We start from the raw sequence: 23899 nt of genomic DNA on the forward strand, positions 1-23899 counted from the left end.
TAGTTTCAAAATATATAGTGTAAAAACATTATAGAATTAAAAGATAAAACTGGAAAATCCACAATTATAATGGGAGATTATAGAGCAGCCTTCTAAAAGTTAGTATTGATGTAGATTTAATAAATATAATCAACTTTTATTTAAAAAATATGCTATATTTCACTAGTTTAACATACCACAAATTTGAAAAAAAGTAACATTATTTTATGTAGCACTAATGAAGAAAAATAGACCAATATGAGGAGTCTTAAAAGAAGAGTCCCTCTCCACTGTCCCTACGCATCATAAATCAAGATACAAATTGCTCATGGAGAAGAGAATGAGAAAGAACGCCCAATGCAGAAAGAGACAGTAAGGAAACTTACTGTCTCAACTCAAGCACTAGGTAAACAGATGAAATAAAACAAAACAAAACAAAACAAAACAAAACAAAAAACAAAATTCCTTTGAAAATTGGAATTATAAGCCAGACAGAAATTATGCAAGGTTTCTATGTGAATTCACACTACCACGTCTCATAAAACAAATAAACAACCTCAAACAAAAGCGGAGAATTTAATTTAAAGTGGTTTGGGGTTGACAGTGCCCTCAGTTGACTGGTGAAAACAAATTCAAATGCCATCTGGAAGAAGCTGACAGGCCCACACCAATCATAAAACGCAGCCAACTGTGAGATGTATTCCTGGTTTCAGGATATAAAATGTGAAACAATGTGAATTTGAGAAATGGCAAATTATAGATTCACACACACACATGTTGGATTCTGTATAAGAATATATGAGTATTTACTAAAAACAGATATACACTACATAAAAGAAGGAAGTCTTTTGGACTTCTTTGGAGTTTTAAAGACCATTATACAGACTAGATTCTGACTGCATTGCAATTAGCTGGAAATCAATAGAAAATTACTGCAAGAAAAACAAATGAAACCCATATATTTGAAACAAATATAATGAGTACACACACAAAAACTCATTGCTTGAAGAGGAAATAATAAACATCTTATAACTCATCAGCAATAAAAACTATTTTATTTGAAAACTAATGGGATGTAGTTAAAGTAGAACTTAAACACAAAGCTGTAACTGTAAATATATGGTTTAAAAACAAGGACAATTTAACATAAATGAATTATTCATTCAACTGATAAATCCAGAAAAACACATAGATTGTAGGAAGAAGGGATAATTAAGGAGTAGAAATGGGTGAAGTAGAAAGTAAACGAACCAACACCACCACCCCCACTAAAAGGGCAGGAAAAGAGATACTCAATAAACCAAAATACCTAGTTCTTTTGAAAGAATGATAAAATAGACAACCTCCCTAAGGGACTGGCCATGAAATTGTAAAAGACGGCACAACCCAAATAACATTTGTTATAAAAGGAACACAAATATGGAGACAGATGGTGATAGAGAGATGTAGAGGCAAGAGACCACTTTTCGCTCCTTTGTTTTTAAGCAGATATTTTATGATAATAATGAAGTGGGAGCATGAATGGCTGTAAGGGAGCAGGTGAAATCAGGCAGGAAAAGGATCCAGAGGAGCTGTCTGATGGGAAAAGACATTTCCTCTAAGTAGAAGAAAAGGGGAAGACAGGCATACAAGAAGCAGCTCCCTGTAACAGAAAGAAGGGGTTCCGGCCTAGGGGATATACTCTATGAAACTGAGAGCAAGCAGAAAAACTGGGGCAGAGCAGCAAAGAGGGAGAACAGAAATTTAAGGAGGCTGGAGAAGCCATGGACCAAGAGTGTTGGGGGGAAGTATTTCTTGCGTCTGACAATCTCATGCTGGTGTTGAGGGCAGGCCCGTACCTTAATGAACTTCACAGTTCTTATAGTTCTCCCAGAACTCACTTGCATTACCCACTCCACAAGTACGGACTGCACCACACTGCAGACTTCAAGTCTACTTCTCATGAAATGCTCATCACCCCGTCTGCTAGGTATATTACACATACCTGTCCATTGGGAAGCTAAGGTATCTAAAACACTGACACTTTCAATTTCATGCAGATAGCGGAGATACGGTGTGGAATCAATACGATAGGAATCATTAACACACATCAGATAGATTTTTCCCAGGTCAGGTGAAAACTTCGGCATTAAACTTTTCTTTTTCCAGCTGTTTCTCAGAACAGAGTGCTTTGTGGTCAACAGGACAAAAATCTTACTATGCTGTATCAACGCTGATGCTATTTCTCAGAACAAGGGTGACAATTCTAATGCCAGATATTTGTTCTTAGACGTAATTTTCAGTAGACGTATAGAATACATATAGACAAGCAAGTTCTTCTGAAATGTAACAGATTTCCCATCAGTCTTCAACATCTGCACTACGTTAGGTGGGCTCCACTTTTAGAAGCAAGGTCCTCTTGACACAGTCAAAATAATCGACTTACGTGAGCATTACAAGTGCTGCTTAGTTATTTTGTCTGTTTGAATTCTCACTGACATAATTAAAGGTAACAACAGCACATACGCTTGCAAATAATATCAGCATAAATATCTCAGATTTATATTTCACCATACAATTCACAAAGTATTTTAATATATATTGCTATCAACCGGCAAGTCAGGAACATAACAAGAAATATAGGCTATTATTTGGCAAAATTAAGCAGCAGCAAAAATGCCCACAAACACCAGTTCATTTTGGCTTTAAACTGTCATAACTCAATGCTGCAATTGCATAACAGATTACTTTTTTTAAATGTTTATTTATTTTTGAGAGAGAGGGAGACAGAGTATGAGTGGGGGAGGAGCAGAAAGAGGGAGACACAGAATCCAAAACAGGCTCCACGCTCCAAGCTGTCAGCACAGAGCCTGACGCAGGGCCAGAACTCAGGACCAGAGAGATCATGACCTAGGCCGAAGTTGGACGCCCAACCAAATGAGCCACCCAGGTGCCCCAAACGTAACAGATTACTTTCAACACTTAATGTTTAACCTTTAAAGTGGCTTCAATTCCATTCTTGGCTTTGTGTTAGTTCTCTCCTTGATACAGGGGAAGTGATTTAACAGAAATAAAATTCTCTCCATTTCCTCATCTGCAAAATGGGCACTAGTAATCCCCCTACCCTTTTCTCACCAGAATAGTGTGAGAAGCGGTGGGCTAAAGTCCCCAAGCCCTCCCATCCCTGGTCTTAGTAGAGAAGCTATAAACTTCATTTCTGTGACAACAGTAATTAGACATGTTACAAAGTTCCTTTCACAAGCAGGTCCTTGGAAACCTAAATTTCACTGAGTTAAATTGAGAAATCTGAGGCTGGAGAAAGAAAATAGTAATAAACAATATCTGGCATTTGAAAAATGTGCTTTCGGTGCTCAGATAAATCTCTGCACTAGCCCAATAATGTTGCACAGCATTGTCATACTGAGTGGAATGCCTTTTTTCTTTTTAACTTTATTTATTTATTTGTTTGTTTGTTTGTTTATTTATTGAGAGAGAAAGTAGACAGAGTACGAGTGGAGGAGGAACAGAGAGAGAGGGAGACACAGAATCCAAAGCAGGCTTCAGGTTCTGAGCTGTCAGCACAGAGCCCAATGCAGGGCTCGAACGCATGAACTGCGAGATCATGACCTGAGCTGAAGTCGGACACTTAACCAACTGAGCCACCCAGGCACCCCTGGAATGCCTTTTTTATAAGAGTGAGAAAGAAGCTTCATGGCAGTTGCTGAGGTGGAAAATAAGCACTATCATAGAAATATTTGTGAGCTGAATAGATTCTTTGGCCTCCTGACATTTTTGAAGACACTAATGCAGTTTTAACATAAAGAAATATTATATCATTTTTAGCCCATTTTTATGCGGCCTATCTCCTATGATTTCTGAACATTCAGAAAAAAAAAATGCCTTCATTGTAATGTTAACAGAAGCACTGGGTAACTCTGACAGCCTTCCTCTGTTGTGTTGTCCAGCCTGAAGATAACTTCTTCATCTATTTGTTCTCCTGTTCTTTCTCATCCAGAGGAAACCTGCCCCTTTTCTTCCAAAAATACCAGTCAGGACCCACTTCTCTTGGCCATTTCTAGCCCATCTTTAGTCCAACAAATTCAAAAGGTCAAGTTGCAGAGGATGATATTCCATATCCATCACCATATTCCATGATGAACCATGGTCATCCATATTCCATATTCCATGATGAACCATGGCCATCCTATTAGCACTCACCATTAAAACAATTTGGCCAAGGAAGCTCTCAGTTCTTGTGCTGCTATTATGAACCTCCAGCTCACTCTTCATCACTGACAGACAAGACTGTCTTCCTCAGTATAAGCCCCTCCAACCTCAACTCCCTTTCTTCTCCTTGTACCTATGTCCCCATGGATTAGAGTTCCATAACACTCACCACTGACTGGCTCTACCAGCTCTATTCTCAAGCCCTCTGGATTCCTGCTTATTTGGGGGTGGGGAGTCATGTTTATAGTCCCACACTTTCTTTCTCCAATATGTTTAGTTGCTGTCTTTTTCTTAATAAAAGCACAGCTTTCACTAGATGATACTATGTCACCCATAATGTTCTTTAGTGGAATCCTCACATTTCCCTGTCTCCAAACCCTTCCAAATTCAGGAAGTCAAGAGGGGGAGTCTCCTTATTTCTTGTCCTGTAGTGCCCTTTCCAACCACTGGTTCCCATACTGAGCCACACCTTTTTTGAAGTTCATGACATCACTCATAGTTACTCAACTCCTTCCATGATTCCAACTCCCTCACACCTGCCAGCAATTAGATCATAGCTTTCTTCTGTTTTGTTGCTATTGTAATAATTGTCTACCCTAAAATGTGGACTCTCTCTCCAGTTATGGAGATATATCTATATCTTCAGGCACAGCAATCAAAAGTTACTTGAAAAATTGGCCACATACTCCCACCTATATTCCAGATAGTCTCTCTCTTTCTGTCCTTTTGCAAACTTCTGATAAAAGCACCCTAGCCTCAGTTTCAACTTTCTTATTCTCTTCAGCCCACTGCAATACAGCTTCTGACCCAATACTAAATTGGGTCAAAACTCAAATAAAACTATTTTTTTTAATTTTTTTAACGTTTTTTTTAAATTTATTTTTGAGACAGAGAGAGACACACCATGAACGGGGGAGGGGCAGAGAGAGAGGGAAACACAGAATCGGAAGCAGGCTCCAGGCTCTGAGCCATCAGCCCAGAGCCCGACACGGGGCTCGAACTCGCGGACCACGAGATCGTGACCTGAGCCGAAGTCGGACGCTTAACCGACTGAGCCACCCAGGCGCCCCTCAAATAAAACTATTTTTGATAAGAGTACAAATTGTTTTCCCATCACTAAAATGAACAGATATTTTGTCTTTAGCCATACAGCATAATTTTTGCTGGGCTTTCCTCCCACCTTTGTCTTACCAAGACCTCTGTAACATAACGCTCTCTTATCTTTTTCTTACTGCTCTGAGTTGACCTCTCTCCATTATGTGCTCCCTCCCTCTAGTAGCACCTCAGATGTAGTATTTTTCTGTGGCTTTGGTCCCAGGCCACTGATCTTTGGGGGCACCATCTCTGGGTGATCTTACACACTCTCATGGTTTCCACTTCTAGTGTATGCCACCCTGATGACATACAAAGTGCACCCTCCAGCCGTGCTGAGCTTCAGACCCAAACACTGAACCACATGCTTGTCATTTCTTCTGGTTGACTTATACACACCTCAAGCTTTTCATTCTATCCCCATCTCAGTTTAGAAACACCATCTTAGTCCCCCACGTCAGAAATGTGAGGATCCTTCTAGACCAACCCCAGAACAGCAGATGAGACAACAAATAGAAAAAAACTCACCAACTCTCCAGCAGAGTAAAAAAGGCACATGCAAGGGCCCAAGATGTGTACTTTCACACCACAACAGAGAGAACCCTAAGTGTTCCTGTGAGAAAAACAACAGATCAAACACAAAAGGATTGCCTGCAGATAAGAATATATATAAGACTTCTGAAATGTAGAAGAGAAAGAAATTATGACTTTGAGTTTCTAAGAGAAAATGATTTTCGAGTTAGGATTCTACGTCTAGATAAGGTATCAATTAAGAGTGAGGAAAGAATACATTTTTGAGAAATTGCATGTCTGAAAACATCATCCTGTAGACAACTGTTCTAAAAGTATGTACTGTAGGATGTACTCCCTCTTCCAAAAAGGGAGGTGGGTACCCAAAAGAAAGAAAAACACAAAGTCTGAGAGAGAGCTATCCAACAAAGGAGAGTAGCTGACGGCCAACTCAGGATGATATCTGAGCAACAGCCTCAAAGAAACCCATACAGACTGTATCAAGAGGATGAAGAGCTCAAGGAGGAAAATAAAAATAAATGACATGGATTATTAGACATGCTTGACCATGTGGAAAATAGTGTTGGGAGGGGCTTTGGACATATGGTTGAGTATTTGAGAATAATTAAAAATAAGCTCAGAGAAAACTAAGCAAATGAAAAAAATTCTAAGCTTCAAGAAAAAAAAATTAAAACCATTTAAGAAACAACCATACCACACACTCTGATACTGCAGTAAATAATACTGAAATAGTGATATTAAGCAAACACTAAAATTCAACTAAAAATTGCAATATGCAGGTTAGATGAATAAAAAAAATGGGATGGGGATAAGAGTGAACTAAAAGCTCATCTACCATTATTGTAAATTAGTAGATAATGGCTAACTTAATGAAAAATGACATAGCAATACAGGATATGATTGAGAAATATGGCAGAAAATATCAGAGGAAACAGCTAAGAGAAATGTAAGAGGGAATAGGGGAGGGCAGGGCAGAGGCTGCTGTTTTTTGTTATAAGCCTTGTGGTACTAATTGACTTTTTCAACTATGTCTACACTTATAACTAAAAGAAATAAAAGTTAACAAAAAAGTGAAATGAACTAGAGAGGAAGTATATTCTTGGAAAAATAGGAGGACAACAATAAGCTGGAAACACTTTCCTAAACTAACTTGACTACTATGTATCCTCTGTAATTTGTTACTTAGTAGAACACCAACAAACAATGATTCACTTAGAAATAAGTAACAAAAATAAACATTGATATTCTGAGGGTATGATGCTTACAAACTTTTCCCCATTCTAAACCCTATAAATATTTCCAAATATTTTCTTCTCATTAAAGTTTCAATTTTAACGTTTATTTACTTAATCCTTTTGCAGTTTATTTGGTTGATGACCTGAGGCAGAATTTTAGAAATCTGTATCAACTTCCAGCAAAACCTCATTATCCTAAGGTTAATTTCCCATCTGAATTCTAAGACCTTGTTTCATTATTTCAAAATGTCTTCATTTTGCTGCTCTGTCATTGACTGTCAATTTTTCAGGTTGTTAAATTTACCCAGTAAAAAATTGCAAACAAAAAAACGTTGATGGTAGTATTTTGCTTCTAAGCTGGGACCTACGTATATCTTTTTAAGAATGGAATTGAGAAATAATTATTTTTTAAATGTCAGTATCTTATATATTGCATATCAGCTAGCTACAGACTTTCTCTTTTTTCCCTAAATTATATACCATTACTGGGGAGGCAGGATATCTCATCCTTCACTCACTGTCTTTTAAATATTATAATTAACATCACTAAATTTATTCTGCACCAAATGCTAAACATTATACTTGAAATAAACTATAAAGTTCTGAGTTCTGGCCTTTAGCTTTCTTAAAAATTAGTTTTTTAAAATTTGTGGTCAAAATAGTAATAGAGTAGGTAGTTAGTCCTCTAAAAATTAGCATAAAAATTACTTAGGTATGCATTTCTGCATACTGCTAGTACATTCTGACCTTGATCTACATACAGATTATGGGGGGGGGGGGGGAGGGATGCAAGTGTCTTAAATCAATATAATATTTAACAACTGCAGGTTTAGAAAACCAATAAAGACATTTATCACTATTTAACCTCTTGCTACTTGTCTTCCTTATTGTCTGGGCACTTTTTATTAAATCCTATAATGCAAGATAATTTATGGGGTTTACACAACTATTACAACGCTGAATAACGGTGTTTGTACAAGTTACTGGGAAGGACAGGGAAGGGATGCTCCCCTGCCCGCAAGTATTTATATTAGGAATTAAAGTCTCACAACCCATTAAAACAGAACCTCGCATTTCCTATAGTCCCTGTGTATGAAAAGCTTTTCATCAGTATGGAAATGTAAAATGTCCCATGCAAATATATATCCAAACTACAGAGGTTGCTTTTAAAATGAGGTTGAAATGTTGTAAGCCTATATCTGAGAACATGATTTAGCCACTTAAAATAGCAGAGGTGACAACACACATATTTCACATACAGTTGAGAAGTTTGGAATATTATCTTAATTTATTCCTATCTAATCAGGAACATATGGGATATAACTAAAGGGGAAAAGAAAGATAAGCTGCATGAGTTTTGAAAAAAAATGAAATCTACATTATATGTTTGTAAGTAAGAATAGAAAATTAAAAGGTTCCTAACACAGATTTTGAAAATATGTCAACCTACAAGGTTCTGTTTCCCCAGAGACATGACTGGAGGATCTGAGCGATTTCGGAAGCAAAAGTAGCCCAGTTTTAGAGTGTGGACTTGAAGGTACAAAGGGGTTTTGATCTTTTTTTCTTTTGTTTAAACCAGAAATGTGATTCACAGTTGAAATGTCAGAAACAATGATTTTCTGGTTCTTATTTTTAATGGGCCAATATTTTATGTTCTCTAAATAACCGACTACAAAGTATCTCTATTACCAATATGGAGCCATGCTTTCAACTGTCATTGAGTGCTTGAAATTAAAATCAACTTTAAAAGAGTGACGTCTATATTTCAGGTCATAAAAAAAAAGTAATATGGCTATGATACTCTATTAGATACTCACAACACCCTAGAATAAAATTTAAAAATGCAATAATAGTGTTTGCAATGTCTTTACCATCTCCAGCTTCTGGTTTTCTCCTTTTTTCTATTTATGAAAATTATTTTCTGATCGGGGCACCTGGGTGGCTCGGTCGGTTAAGCGTCCGACTTCGGCTCAGGTCATGATCTCACGGTCCGTGAGTTCGAGCCCCCGCGTCGGGCTCTGTGCTGACGGCTCAGAGCCTGGAGCCTGTTTCAGATTCTGTGTCTCCCTCTCTCTGACCCTCCCCCGTTCATGCTCTGTCTCTCTCTGTCTCAAAAATAAATAAAATGTTAAAAAAAAATTTTTTTTTAATTATTTTCTGATCATTTATCACCTTTTTCATCCTACATGCTCTTCCTGGTGGATTCTTTACTGTGACTAACTCAAAGTCAAGAATCTTCTGGTCTAGTTTCTCATGCATTTTTAAAATTAATCTTGAAAACCATGTCACTTATTCTCATTTTCTTTAACTTGATTTCAATATCCTCAAATCAAAGAATTTTGATCAATTCATGAATTTCTTCCCAGAAAGACTCATGATTTTATTGCTAAACAATGTAAAAACTACAAACAAAAACAAATAAAAAAGACTTTATGAATTATTTTGTAAGGATATATTTTCGTAACATTTAAAAATAATCCCCAGTTACTTTGGGAACTGTTTTAGTGGGCTAAATAATATACAGTCAGGTTTGGCAACTTCCCAGAAGTAGAATGCAAAACCTACATCTGTTCATGCTAATCTAGGGTTTTATGTGCCAATAATAATCTTACTCTTTCAGAAATGGGTATAGATGCTAATTTCCATACCACAGTATTACCAGAGGGATTAAAATATATTTTCATTGCAAATATGCTAATGTTTCTGTTTAGGAGACTGTGTGACCAGGAGTAAGAGTGTGACCTTGTGGTCTCACCCAGATGGGTTGATATTATTTGGGGAAGGAAGGAACTGTGGAAAACTGTGAACCATTAAAAGAAACTGCTGTTTGAAAAGTAGAAAAATGCATATACTCTTTGGGAGAAAGCTGTGTTTATTGTACACATACTGCATGTTTAGCTACTGTGTTAAGTACAATATTTATAGGATCACAATTACTTATCATAATAAATGAAGAAAACCAAGATCAGAAAGACTAATGAGCTTGCCATGGGCCTAGAGGTAGTTGTTATCTTCCTCCTTGACTCTCTGCAAACATATATGTTCAGTGGGGCCAGAACGTATACACTTATGTCCCTCCTCCACCTCAGATTAAAAATCCCCAAGGTAAATGCTGCTGTGATTTCTACCGGCCTCAGTCTGTAACTATGTTGCATTTCAGAACAAACGGGGAGCGCACTAGTCAAAGAAATCTTAATTCTCTTTTTCACATAAGTTTATCCATATCTGATACAAGCAACAGTAGGCAATAAAAAAGAAGATGATATGTTTTATAATGTAGAAGTTCTCACACACATAAAAAAATCAATTTACAAAAGCTCATTCACTATTCACCAAATTATCTCTTTTCAACCTTCATTTTCATATATTGCTGGTTATTTTTTAATTTTAATATTTATTTATTCTTGAGAGAGAGAGAGAGAGAGAGAGACAGAGTGTGATTGGGGGAGGGGCAAGAGGGAGACACAAAATCTGAAGCAGGTTCCATGTTCTGAGCAGTCAGCACAGACCCCGACACGGGGCTTGAACCCGTGAACTGCGAAATCATGACCTGAGCCTAAGTCAGATGCTTAACCGACTGAGCCACCCAGGTACCCCCATATACTGTTGGTTATTAACTTTAGAAAACTGGCTTCATCCATAGCCCATGCTGGGGCCCCCCATGGCAACCTGTCTAGGAGTCAATCAGGTTCACCCTTTTGAGAATTTGCAATAATCACTGTAGAGAAAATTCAAACTTGAACCACTATTAGCGGGTCACTAAGATAAACGTCGTGAAGTAACAATAACATCAAGTAATTATCTCACGCTTATTCCGTGCTAGGCACTGTTCTATTATTCTCATTTTAGAAATGAGGAAACAGAGCTACAGAAAGTTTTAATAAGTTTGCCTAACTTAGACAACTTTAAAAAGGGGGGGGGGGGAGGTGGGAGTAAACCTGGATTTATTAACCACTCTACTAGACACATGGCCAGGGAACCTGCACTTACCTGTCTCATTCCCACCCTTTCTGAGGTTGCTTACCTTTACCTTGGACTCCAGGCCTCTTAGAAATCCCTTTGGCGGTGTTAACAATTTAAGGTAGTTCTCTAACAGGTCATGAAATGAGCCCTCTAATGACTATCTTTTAAAGCAGATTTCAGTTGCCTTATGAAATGTGTATATATATGAAGTCACCTAGAACGCTTCCATTTTTCTTAGTTCGTTCTACTCAGAAAATCTGTTCCTCCCTCTGAAAGTGATTTTAGATTCATTTTTGTCGACTGTTTTTTCTAGAAGCTACTGTCGTAGAACCATAGTTTCTCAACCCCAGTGGATCTTAGTCATGATACTACTGTTAAATACACCTGCTAACTTAAATTAACTACTATCATTTCTAATTTTTATTTTCTAAAATATAAATATAAAACAGCTGTCAAAATAGCATATCCTGGCTTTCTTGAATTGTCTTCACCCTTCCCACCTCCTGTAAGAACATAGTCATCCCAATCCCCAATGATACTGTGGTGATTTCGTTAGTCGTCTTCTTGGTTAGAGAGGATAAAACTTTAGGAGTTTTAACTTCTATCAAGTTAGAGAAGGTAGCTCCTGGAAAAACTTTAGTGTATACAAGGCCCAAACATATTTTTGAAGATCTTTTCAACTCTACACAACATGGAAGAGTTTCTATTTTGAAAACAAAACTCTACAAAAGGGCAGAACTTCTGTGACGTATTTTTTTCCCTTCACAATTAGCAACCAAAGTTGAAAAGAAACATAACAAACTCTGAGGGAGAAGTTCCTAAAATCCTTCTATCCAGAACACACAAAAGCTAACAAAAACCTTCAGGAGAGACCAATACCTCAGAATATTTTTTATGAGTGACAAAGGTCAGCAAATCTGTACCAGGTGTCACAGGCTCCCGCATTATTGAAAATCAGTGGATTTTATAAAAACGTAAATAATGCAGCCACGGAAGAAAATCCCTTTGTACAAAGAAAAGTGCCATACCTAAACTTTGCCACCTGGCCTGAAAGTGAAAGGTATGGAACACAGCTTCTCATCACTGATCCTAGGAATCTTCCTCCCGTGGGCCTCCAAATGGTAAACCTTCTGGCAGGATTTGAAGCAGTTAACTGAGAAATTCAAATTGGAAAATAACAAACTCCAACTTTGTTTTACTTTATCAATATTGTTAAGAGAATGATGTAATTGTTTGGGGGTTTTTGCAAAGACATTCCATGTCACTTCAGTTTTAATACCAGGCTGGAGCCTGCCTGGTCTGCCAGCATAAGCCAGATAAACACAGACCTGTAGTCTTTCTATTCATCTCCGGATAGTTACTCAGAAAGATTCTGGAAAATATGCCTATTATGAACTAAACATTTCACTTTTCATTTTATCCATGTGCCAGAAGTCCATTCCTTGGATAAACACTTTACAAACTGACACTCTAAAAGTCACTAAACATGATAAAGTATGTGTGCATCATTTCAGGACTGATTAAATATTTTCTCTCCCATGACAAATGAACAGTTACATACTATATGAAACAATTGGAACCAACATTCCTTTTCTTTCTTTCCTTCATTTTGTCTTTATTTTGCACGAAAGATTAATTTTCCATTTCAACTCATCTGTTATGCAATCTTGGCTTTGGTAAAATACCACTCGAGCAATATTACACGCAGAAATAGTATTTATTTTTTTAAACATGTGATTTTAAATTCTTTCACAAATGTGCTTTCTTCCCCTACTGTTTCTCACCTTTTATCACTGGTTGTTTGCAATTTCCTTTGTTTTTATTTATATATAATGGGGGATGGAGGAGAACTAGTGTATTCTATTTAAAAGTTAAAAAAAAAAAAAGATTGGTAGTATGAGGTACATTAAGTGTGTGTTAAAACCTACAATCATTCTTCATCACATCATAATACCAAATAAAGCACATTAATTTACTAATCCTGTAAGTATGATTGTAAACATTGCTTCTCTACTTAACAAATTTACTGTTGTCTCACTTATGATAAGATTAGCTACATTCTACTCTTTCTCTTGTCTTTAGCTCATGGGGGTAGGGAGGGAGACTTTCATTCTGAAACAATTTTGAAAACAGAGCTTTACAAAAAATTTCAGTAGGATATATGTCCTGTTGGAAAAGACAAACATCTTGAAATGAATGTAAGAAAAATGACAAACTTCCTGGAATAGTGAAATAGTTCTTTTAAAATGAAGAACTGGTGCAAACAAATTACTTAGTTTTCCATTATTCATAAAAGGTGCCACAAGTTAATTATACCTTTCTCAGCTTGATTTCCTTTATCTAGAACATCATGTAAATTAACTGACAAAGATTAATTATCTAATGTAATAGTTATAATTCAAATTTTACTTATAGTCATTTCCATCTGCTTATTGATGCCAGAATAATAAATTTAGTGAAACTAAAGGAACTGATAGCTGAAACAAACCGCTTCAAAAATCTGCTCTTTTTCTATTTCAAAAGCCAGTTTCACCACAAAATGCGTATTTTACCAGTGGAATTAATAGAAGAAATCTAAGAAAAATTTGAAGTTAGCCACAATTTAAAAATAAGTATCTCTGAGTATCAGAAGCCAATTTTATAATTCCAACTCTCATTATTCTTTAAATAGAAATATGAAGGAATGGCCACTTATTAGACAAATTCAGAATCTCTACATTCCCTGCTAATGAGCTGAGACAGACACTGAGTAATTCTGTGGGAAAATAAAAACAACATATTTGGTCTGGTGATATTTTTTCCACAATTAAAGAAAGCCACTTATGTTAATTAAAAATAAAATAAAAGCAGAAGCTGAAATAAACACATACTGTGTGTATGCAAGCAACCTTAACAAGAGTCTGCTGAAATCCATCTTGTAATATAATATGATAGCTTGGCTTGCCCAGGGAAACCATCTGAAGATGAGAATATGTTCATCCGATTTGTATCTGGGTTTTGGGTAAGGTTCAAGATCATCTGCTCAGTTGTCTCACTTTCTGGGAGAACTGAAGAGTTCAGTTAAACTATTCACTATCCAAAAACTATACATTTGTGTTCATGTGAAATAGGAACATAAAGTCCCACTTCTCAGATTAATAGTAAAAATGTGTGGCAAACAGACAAAATTAGCATATAAAACTATCATGCTAGCAAATGGAACATGAAAAAAAAATCTGATTTTCTTCAAAAATATATAACCATTGTTTCTTTTGAATATTTTTATTTAGTTAGGAAATCATAAAATGACCTAAAAAATCCATAATATTCCACTATAGAAAAACATTCTAATTAGTATCTTGATAAAAGTTCACTTACCCATTTTAAACTAAAAGCCAAGACTTCTTTTTCTTTGTAAGCACTCAAATATAGAGATGAATTAGTATATAATTCCTTTCAAAGCATGCTGATAACTTGAGTTTGTGTAATTTACAAAACATTTTCATGAATATACTTTTCTAGTAAAGGCCTCTTACTCGCCTCATTTAAGGAAATTTTTTAGACTGCAAAAAACAAGCAAGGTATTCTGTCCCTACAGCCTTGGAAGATAGAAGAAAGGATGAGGTGATATGCCTTTTACAAACAAGGAAGCTAAGCCCCAACCACTCTGTGGTTTTTCCAGTTGCAATTCGAAGGTAGAGCTGTCTGGGCCCTGTCCACCGAACTGGCTTGCCTTCTTTCATAGCAACTGTGGTGGGAGCATGGAATGCTAAATTACCTCAAAAACTTTGAGAAACAGAAGGGTTCCATCACGCTATGTTCTGTGAGACATTTATAGTGTGACCCAGCTGTCACAATTACCTGTAAATGACTCTCAACTAGTTCTGAAAAGGAAAGCACATACATTTGTCACTGGGCCGCCTATGATAGGGTACAAAGTAAAACTCAAACGTCTTGAGTTGTAACAGCAACACTGAGATAAAAACAGGACCTCACAAGAAAATTCCTTTGATTAAGATGCGTTCAGTATATTCGTACAACCTGTGTCTTTGCTGCCTCAAGTTCAGGGAAATGAAGAAGTTCAGCCTTGCTGGGATTTAAATAGGTAGACCAAGTAGGATCAGTGTGTTTATATATCATCTTACCTCCAAAATGGATTACATCCGGCTTAATAATATGACACATAGAACATAATAATAACCTATAATAAACAGAAAATAAAGGGGTAATGGGAGAAATGGGAGACTGAGAAGCTATCTGTCCAAATACACATTTGTGGCTCTCCTCTAGGGGCCTTGCTGAGGCAACTCACAGAGATCAGAGAGTGAGAAGAGTTGGCATTTCACCTTAAAGTGTGTGTGTGTGTGTGTGTGTGTGTGTGTGTGTGCGTGCGTGTGTGTGTGTGAAGTGGGGGTGGGTTAGATGGAGGGGTTTCTGGCCAATTCAAGCACAAAGAGAAACTGTAAACACCTGAGGCCTTGGGTTCCCAAGAAGTTTACACGGGTAGAAAGAGCATTTGGTGATTACTGCCAGAGGTGGGAATGGGGTGGTTTACAAAATGGTCAAAGCCTCATAGCTGGGAAGGAGACCCAAGACTCCAGAATCTGGGTCAAATCCACCATTCCCTCAGCTGTGGGAGAGGAGCCAGCCAGCTTGGCTTAATTGAAACCCCTTCATCACATCAGGAAGAAATGCTTCTGCCTATTCATATACACAGTTCTAGGAAAAGCAGTGAACTCAGCTGAGGCTGGTGTACTTCCAGATTGCCAGGCATATGTGTGATTTTATTTTAAACATAGCATCCTAAAAGCTGCCCCTGGGTTAGAATAGCTATTGTTCAGCAAATGACTGGTCAGAGATTGTGCTGAAGCTCTTAGTGCCAGGCAGGCTTATATCATTTGCTGATGGATCTGTATGCATCCTGGGGAATGTTTCCAAGTCTGCTCCACATCCTGGTCTGATGCCTCATGAGTAAGTGCAGCCTAGTAAACTTATGCACAGCCTTTCCAAACCCTAGGGTAGACTGTGATCCCAGAAGAATACTTCTCTTCTGGTTCTTTCTGTTAAACTTCTGATTGCTTGACCATTTTGCTCCTTGAATCCTGGAGCTGTGAGTGCCCTCTTAACAGCTTTACACTAAGACCTCCATTGTTTTCAACAAACATTTAGGCATGGAATTCTCCTCTGTTCCCAAAAAAGGTAAGTCCTCTCAGACAGACCTGCAGACCTCTGGGTAGGATGTCAGTGTCTCTGCACAAGAGCTAAAACTAGAGGTGGGGCAGTGGCCCACTTGTCCCAAAGTGAGACTTTTGCTCTCCAAGCAGGAACTGGATAGCCCCTAGTCTCCTTGGCTTGCACTTCTTGGTGCATGCAGAACCCTTACCCGAATAATAAGCTGGGACAAAAAATTGGGGGCCCAATATTCTTAATCTGCCACTGCTGGGGGAGAGCTTATACCCTGCAAAAGGGGCCTGGGTTGAGGAAGGGAGCCCCCTTGTCTCGACACCATAGTCTAGGATAGAACTTCTGTAGTAAGCTGCAGCTGGTGGGATGAGTAGTGCTGGCAGTCTGCCGATAAAGGGTGAAATAACAGAGTGGGAGCGAGGGAGAGGGCACCTGCCTGGGTTAGAGCTTCGAGAGTAGTTTCCATAAGATATGATTGATGTGTGGCTCAAATGTCACAGATCTAGTAGACTGTTTCGAATGAATGATTCTCCATTTGCTGGGTGCCCTTAGAACATTTCCTAATAATGCCAAATGATTGTTTTACATAATTTTCTCCAGTTAAATGTTTGTTTGTTGGGAAGAGAGTTCATTCTAGAAGTCAGTCTCCTAAGCTCAAGAATTTTGTTAAATACAAGAGGATTTAAAAAATCTATATCAGGGGCACCTGGGTGGCTCAGTCGGTTAAGCGTCCGACTTTGGCTCAGTTCATGATCTCATGGCTTGTGAGTTCAAGCCCCGTGTCGGGCTCTGTGCTGACAGCTCAAAACCTGGGGCCTCCTTCTGATTCGGTCTCCCTATCTGTCTACTCCTCTCCTGTTCACGCTCTGTCTCTCCCTCTTTCAAAAATAAATAAACATTAAAAAAAAATTAAAAAAAATCTACATGAGGCAGGGGCTCTATACATAACTCATTTAATTATTTTGAAATATCTCCACCCACTTACCCACTTATCTACATATTGTTTCTCTTATTTCAGGTAAGGACAAAGATGTAAAGTTACGGTAAATCCTTGAAGTCACAGTGCCAGAAGGATGGAACAAGCGCAGATACACATGTGATACCAAAATCTTGTTCCATGACCATGCGAAGCTGCCCAGTGTCTGATCCAATGGAGACAGTGAATCAAACAAATAAATATATGGCCTAAGTCTGAAATCTGTCTGTTTCTATTACTACCACCAAACTTTTTCTAATCTCTAATTAAGATAATAATGTGAATACAATATAGCAATTAACATCTGATCACTTGCTAAAATCTTAGCATCTGGCAAATATTAACTAACTTAATTCTCACCTACAGAGTGGGTACAGTTATCCCGGGGTTATAGTATTGGCCTGAAATCACAGAGCTAACACATGAAAGGCAGGATTTGGTCTCCAAGGTCATCAGGCCCAGGTTACACTGCCTTCCTGAATAGAATTACTATTAATTGCTGACCTGGTCACGTAAGACTGCTACAAAAATCTTTATTTATTTCTTTGAGAAATGTTTCATATGATTATTTTTATTTTCGAATTTCAGAATTGTTTAATTATAAAAGATGGCTCTTTGACTAACAATTTGGTCATTAGGCAGTTTTTCTTCCATGCATCTAACTGAAATTTGTTTGTCATAATTTAAGGCCTTGACTTTTTTTTAATTCCAGTATAGTTGGTATACAATGTTATGTTAGTTCCTGGTGTGCACTATGGTGATTCAACAATCCTTTTATTTTTGTTAAAATTTTATTGAGGATTTTTGCATCTAGGTTCATCAGACATATGGGTCTCTAATTCTCTTTTCATGTGTCTTTATCTAGTTTTGGCATAAGGGTAATGCTGGCCTCATAGAATGACCTTGGATGCTTTCCTTCCTCTTCAATTTTTGAAATGGTTTGAGAAGAATAGGTATTAACTCTCCTTTTAATGTTTGGTTGATGTTTGGTAGAATTCACCTGTGAAGTCATCTGGTCCTGAACTTTTGTTCATTGAAAGTTTTTTGATTATTGATTCAATTTTGTTGCTGCTAATTAGTCTGTTCACATTTTCTACTTCTTCCTGCTTCAGTTTTGGTAGTTTATATGTTTCTGGAATTTATCCATTTCTTCTAGTTTGTCCAATTTGTTGGCATATAATTTTTAGTAACACTCTCTTACAATTCTTTGTATTTCTATGGTATCAGTTGTTATTTCTCCTTTAATTTCTGATTTTGTTGTTTCAAATCCCCCCCTTTCTGTTTCTGTTGATGAGTCTGCTAAAGGTTTATAAATTTTATCTTTTCAAAGAACAAGCTCCTGATTTCATTGAGCTGTTCTATTGTTGTTGTTGTTGTTTTACTTTCTATTTAATTTATTTCTACTCTAATCACCACTATTTCCTTCTTTCTACTGGTTTGGGTTTTGTTTGCTCTTTTTTAGCTCCTTTAGATGTAAGATTAGGTTGTTTGATATTTTTCTTGCTTCTTCAAGTGGGCATGTATTGCTCTAAACTTACCTCTTAGACCAGCTTTTGCCCCATTGTGTATTCATGTTCATTTGTTTTCATGTACTTTTTAATTTTTTCTTTTATTTCCTGGATGACCCATTCATTGTTTAATAGCATGTTATTTAACCTCCATGTATTTGTGGTTTTTCCAGATTTTTTCTTGTGGTTCATTTCTACTTTCATATTGTTACGGTCAGAAAATATGCAATTTATGACTTTAATGTTTTTGAATTTGTGGAGACTTGTTTTGTGACCTAATATGTGATCTATTCTGGAGAATGTTCCATGTGCACTTGAAAAGAATGCATATTCTGCAGTTTTAGGATGGAATATTCTGAATATATCTGTTAGATCCAGTTGGTCCAAGATGTCTTTCAAAGCCACTGTTTCCTTACTGATTTTCTGTTTGAGTGATCTGTCCATTGTCGTAACTGGGGTGTTAATGTCCTCTACTATTATTGAACTACTATCAATTACTTCCTTTATGTTTGTCATTGGTTGCTTTATGTTATTTGGGTGCTATCATGTTGGGTGCATACATATTTACAATTGTTATTATTTTCTTGTTGTCTTTTCTCCTTTATTATTACATATTGTCCTTCTTTTCTCTCCTGTTACAGTCTTTGTTTTAAAGTCTATTTTGTCCAGTAGAAATATTGCTATCCTGGCTTTCTTTTCACTTCTATTTGCATGATAAGTACTTTTTTACCCCTTCATTTTCAATCTGTCTTTAGGTCTGAAATGGGTCTTGCTTTTTTACCATTCTGTCACCCTATGTCTTTTAATTAGAGTGTTTGGTCCTTTTATATGCAAAGTAATTATTGACAGATAACTTCAAAGTAGTCACTGGTAGATTTATTAATTTTCATATGAATATTTTTGGGTTGTGAAATGAATCATCTGAGTTTCCATTATTTCTTATGGGGAAATTTGTTTTGATATACAAGTGCTTTGGATTACAAGCATGTTTCTGGAATGAATTATGTTCACAAACAAAGGTTTTACTGTACTTTTAAGATGTGAATAACATTTAGCGGCACCTGGGTGGCTCAGTTGGTTAAGCATCTGATTTTGTCTCAGGTCATGATCTCGTGGTTTGTGAGTTCGAGGCCCACATTGGGCTCTGTGCTGACAGCTCAGAGTCTGCTCCAGATTCTGTCTCCCTCTCTCTCTCTGCCCCTCTCCTGCACTCGCTCTCTCTCTCCCTCAAAAATAAACAAACACTAAAAAATAAAAAAAAAAAAAGATGTGATTAACATTTAAATCAGTAGACTTGGAGAAAGCAGGTTATCCTCCATACTGTGGATGGGCCTAATTCAATCAGTCCAAGGTCTTTAGAAAAGTGGCTACCCTAGTACGAAGACATTCTAGAATTCTGTCTCCAGAATGCTCTCAGACTCAAGGTTATAACATTAACTACTACCAGTAATTACCACTTTATTATGAGCCAATTCCTTAATCTCTCTCTCTCTCTCTCCCTGCACACACATTCACGCACACACGCGCGCACACACACACACACACACACACCCCTGTCTGTTTTCTGGAAAACACTGACTAATACAGAGAGAAAAGAGAAAAGGGGAAAATTGAGGCAGAAAAGCCAAGATATTTGTGAGCTACTTTTCTATGCTTACTCACTCATGATTCTGAAATCTCCATTCTGAAAGTAAAAGTTTATGCACAGAAAGTTCCCAACTTCCTACTAAGGCTGTACTTTTTAATGTGGAAACTCAATAGTTTCCTATAATCAACTCTTACCTTTTTTCTTGAAACAGGTTCCTGCTATCTTCCTTTCTCTTGTACTTCCACAGTCCTAAATCTCATTCAAAGAAAGTGCTAAGCTATTCACAATAATTTGATACTTAACAGATTCATACAGAAACTAGAGTCCAAAAAATAAAACTCTGAAATTCAATCATATTCAGGTAAACTATTACTTTCTTTTTCTTTTATGCTTGAAAATAAAAACTGAGCTAATAATTGGTTCCTTGAGATAAAACCATACTAAGTATTTAATAAACTTATTCTGAAAAGAAATTTTTATATCAAAGGAAGTAATTTCTCACCATTTATGAGTCTCTGTCAGTGAATTCTCCTCTGCCTCTTGGTCAATTTTAGCTGCAAATGCAAAAATAGAAAAAGAAATGAGATAAATGATAGTTACACTATCTTAAGCAAAATACCATCCAAATAATATGAAATATATTTTAATTCATTACTAATTGTTAATTCTAATATATTCCTGAAAGTTTATTTTAAATCTATTAATATGATTAAGTAGATTACATTTAATTTTCTTTACCTATGTATCAACACAAATATATGTAAATTAAAATTTTTAAATTCTAAATAATTCTCTTTTTTCTAAGTTAATTTCTTTAAGTCAGTCACATTAACCTGAGAAAACAAAACAGTGGCTAATTTCATAATCACATTAAATGTGTTTGTCACATTAATTTGTTTAAATTAGGATTTTAATGCCAATAATTACTTGAAAATAATTCTCTCAAGCAAAGGTAGAAAAACCAAGTCAAGAAACTAAATAGAAACGGTTGTGGCCTTCTTGACTAGTGCTCTCCATACCAGACCACAAATGAACAGATACACAGATTATTTCTACAGAAGTACAGGATGAGATACTAATATGTTCTACTATTGAAAGTAGGGAGGCAATAGTGTACTCATTTATTTGCTAGCATTTTTGTCTAAACACAAATGGTAGACTGACAAACCCAAAGATCAAATTTGAGAAGGTGATTATATCATTATTTGAAATTATTTTAAAAAAACATAGGAACGTCATTACATAAAACATGTGTGGCAGTGACTTTTACATTTTTCGACCAGCAAGCATTATGTATTACTCTACATACACGCACACGCACACACACTGAACCTAAAGTTTAAAAAATACTCTTTGGGGCGCCTGGGTGGCTCGGTCGGTTAAGCGTCCGACTTTGGCTCAGGTCATGATCTCGCGGTCCGTGAGTTCGAGCCCCGTGTCGGGCTCTGTGCTGACAGCTCAGAGCCTGGAGCCTGTTTCAGATTCTGTGTGTCTCTCTCTCTGACCCTCCCCCGTTCATGCTCTGTCTCTCTCTGTCTCAAAAGTAAATAAATGTTAAAAAAAAAAATTTTTTTTTAAGTAAAAAATAAAAAAAATAAAAAATACTCTTCATGTAATGCTAATATTTTTAGACTATTCTACTAGAATAGTGCAGTTTAGTGTAGTGTAGTGTAGTTTCAAAGTGTAGTTGTGACCCACTAAGTTGATTTCATGTATCTATCACTAATGGTTGTCACACACACTTTGAAAATCACTAAGCGACAGGACAAAAAGTTAAAAAAAAAATCAGTTAAAAAAAAAACCCTAGAACTAGTGAAAGAAGTTGTCTTTTGGGTCACACTTGTGACCATCTGGAGAAATGAGGAGAAAAGTGGAGGAGGGCGAGTTGATTATAAAAAATTGGAACTGTGCATGAAATCAAACCCATGGTCACTTGAGAATTGTCAAAGTGTCTCTATCACTACTTAAAACACAATAATCCAGCTTGGGCTGGTTAATGTTTTACAACCTCAAGATAGTGTTTGTTCAAAGGTCTGTACAGTATCTTTAAAGCCATAATTCAGGGGCATGCTGCCACTCTTGGCCAAGATTGTCGAATTTAGCAGGGATCATTTGACCTGGCAGCAGAGAGCATTGTTTTCTCCTTTACATTTTTGTACTTTAGATTGTTTACATGAACTTACAGGTCAATTGTTAGCCATATTAAAAAATAGAATACATGCTCCATGATTTTACTTTGAAAAGGCTCCAACATGAATACATTGTCTTATAAAATCTGCTCTGGGCTGCCTAGCTTAAAAACAGTGTGCTTCAAGAAGCCATTCTAGAACAATATAGTGTATAAGGGAAAACAAAAAAGTAGCACAATGCGTGCCATTTTCAGAAAGGACATTCTTCCAATTGCCCTCATATGTATATATTTTTTTCCTTTTTTTTTTTTAATTTTTTTTTCAACGTTTTTTTATTTATTTTTGGGACAGAGAGAGACAGAGCATGAACGGGGGAGGGGCAGAGAGAGAGGGAGACACAGAATCGGAAACAGGCTCCAGGCTCCGAGCCATCAGCCCAGAGCCTGACGCGGGGCTCGAACTCACGGACCGCGAGATCGTGACCTGGCTGAAGTCGGACGCTTAACCGACGGCGCCACCCAGGCGCCCCATTTTTTTCCTTTTTTAAAAAATACAGAGATTAAGACTGAGGTTGGAAGAAAATTTCTGGATTCTGTTAGAAGGATCAAGTAAACTTCTTATGAAATTTAAAACAGGCTGGAATGAGTGCTAGAGATCTGTGTTCTATTCCTGATTCTACCATTAAAATTAGCTACGTAATCTTAGGCAAACAGATTAATCTGTTGACATATATAAAATATTTAACATAGTGCCTCCAATAATTAGCAGGGACTAAATAAATGTTCTTTGAAAATGTTGGATTTTAAGCTCTTGAAATTTGTAAGGTGATATATAATTATCTTTAATTGAATACATCAAAAGCTATTTTATTAGGTTTCAACTTATATGAAGATAAAGAAAGCACATAGTTCCAGCTTTTCAAAAAGTATAAGCCCCTAAATTGTGGTGAGTAGAGTGAAGTGAGTTTCATATGTTCATAATGATTCCTTTTGATGTGTACTAAAACAGTTCTTGCTTCACTGCATGAGCAAGTTTGGCTTAAAAAAAAAAAAAAAAAAACAAAACTCTAATTCAATGTGGCAAAAGATTGGATCTTACCAAGGGAACTAAACATAAAAACAGACCCTCCTCCCAAACCTAATAGCTGTATTACAATCATAAAACCAAATTGGAAGGGCGGAGAATACTTAAAAATGCTCTATTATCCATTATCTTTACATGATTTTGAAGCTAAGAGGATTTGTGTATTCAGAGTGTAATCAGCTTTGATAAACAGTCAAATGAGAGATCAAAGCAAGTGCATTAGAGTACACATTTCAACTCTTGATGTAGAGTCAACAATTCAGTGAACTAGACAGATTTTCCTTTGTATGGCAATCTTAGAAACAAAAACTTTCTGAAAAGTTGGGGTGTAATTCAGTTTTCTGGGAACAGTGAAACACCATTTTCCAACAAGCTGCTCGTATAAACACTCCATCAACATTTTGCTGTTGTGATTCTTTGAAACACACTTACGATGTTAACTTAGT

At 36.7% G+C, this 23899-nt stretch overlaps 1 protein-coding gene and 1 long non-coding RNA gene across 2 annotated transcripts in view; one reads left to right on the forward strand and one right to left on the reverse strand.

Annotated features, from left to right (window-relative positions):
- The window catches only part of LOC122235930, a 66525-nt gene extending 49176 nt beyond the window's left edge, over window positions 1-17349 (forward strand). The window contains exon 3 of the long non-coding RNA XR_006214069.1: window positions 17188-17349. This is a non-coding gene — a long non-coding RNA (uncharacterized LOC122235930). The remainder of the gene's footprint in view (window positions 1-17187) is intronic.
- The window catches only part of FMN2 (formin 2), a 387917-nt gene that overhangs the window by 52078 nt on the left and 311940 nt on the right, over window positions 1-23899 (reverse strand). Inside the window, exon 15 of the mRNA XM_042976529.1 lies at window positions 20744-20795. Within this exon, the coding sequence (XP_042832463.1) occupies window positions 20744-20795 (52 nt within the window). The remainder of the gene's footprint in view (window positions 1-20743; window positions 20796-23899) is intronic.

Source organism: Panthera tigris, chromosome F3, assembly GCF_018350195.1.
Source record: "Panthera tigris isolate Pti1 chromosome F3, P.tigris_Pti1_mat1.1, whole genome shotgun sequence".
Classification (NCBI taxonomy): domain Eukaryota; kingdom Metazoa; phylum Chordata; class Mammalia; order Carnivora; family Felidae; genus Panthera; species Panthera tigris.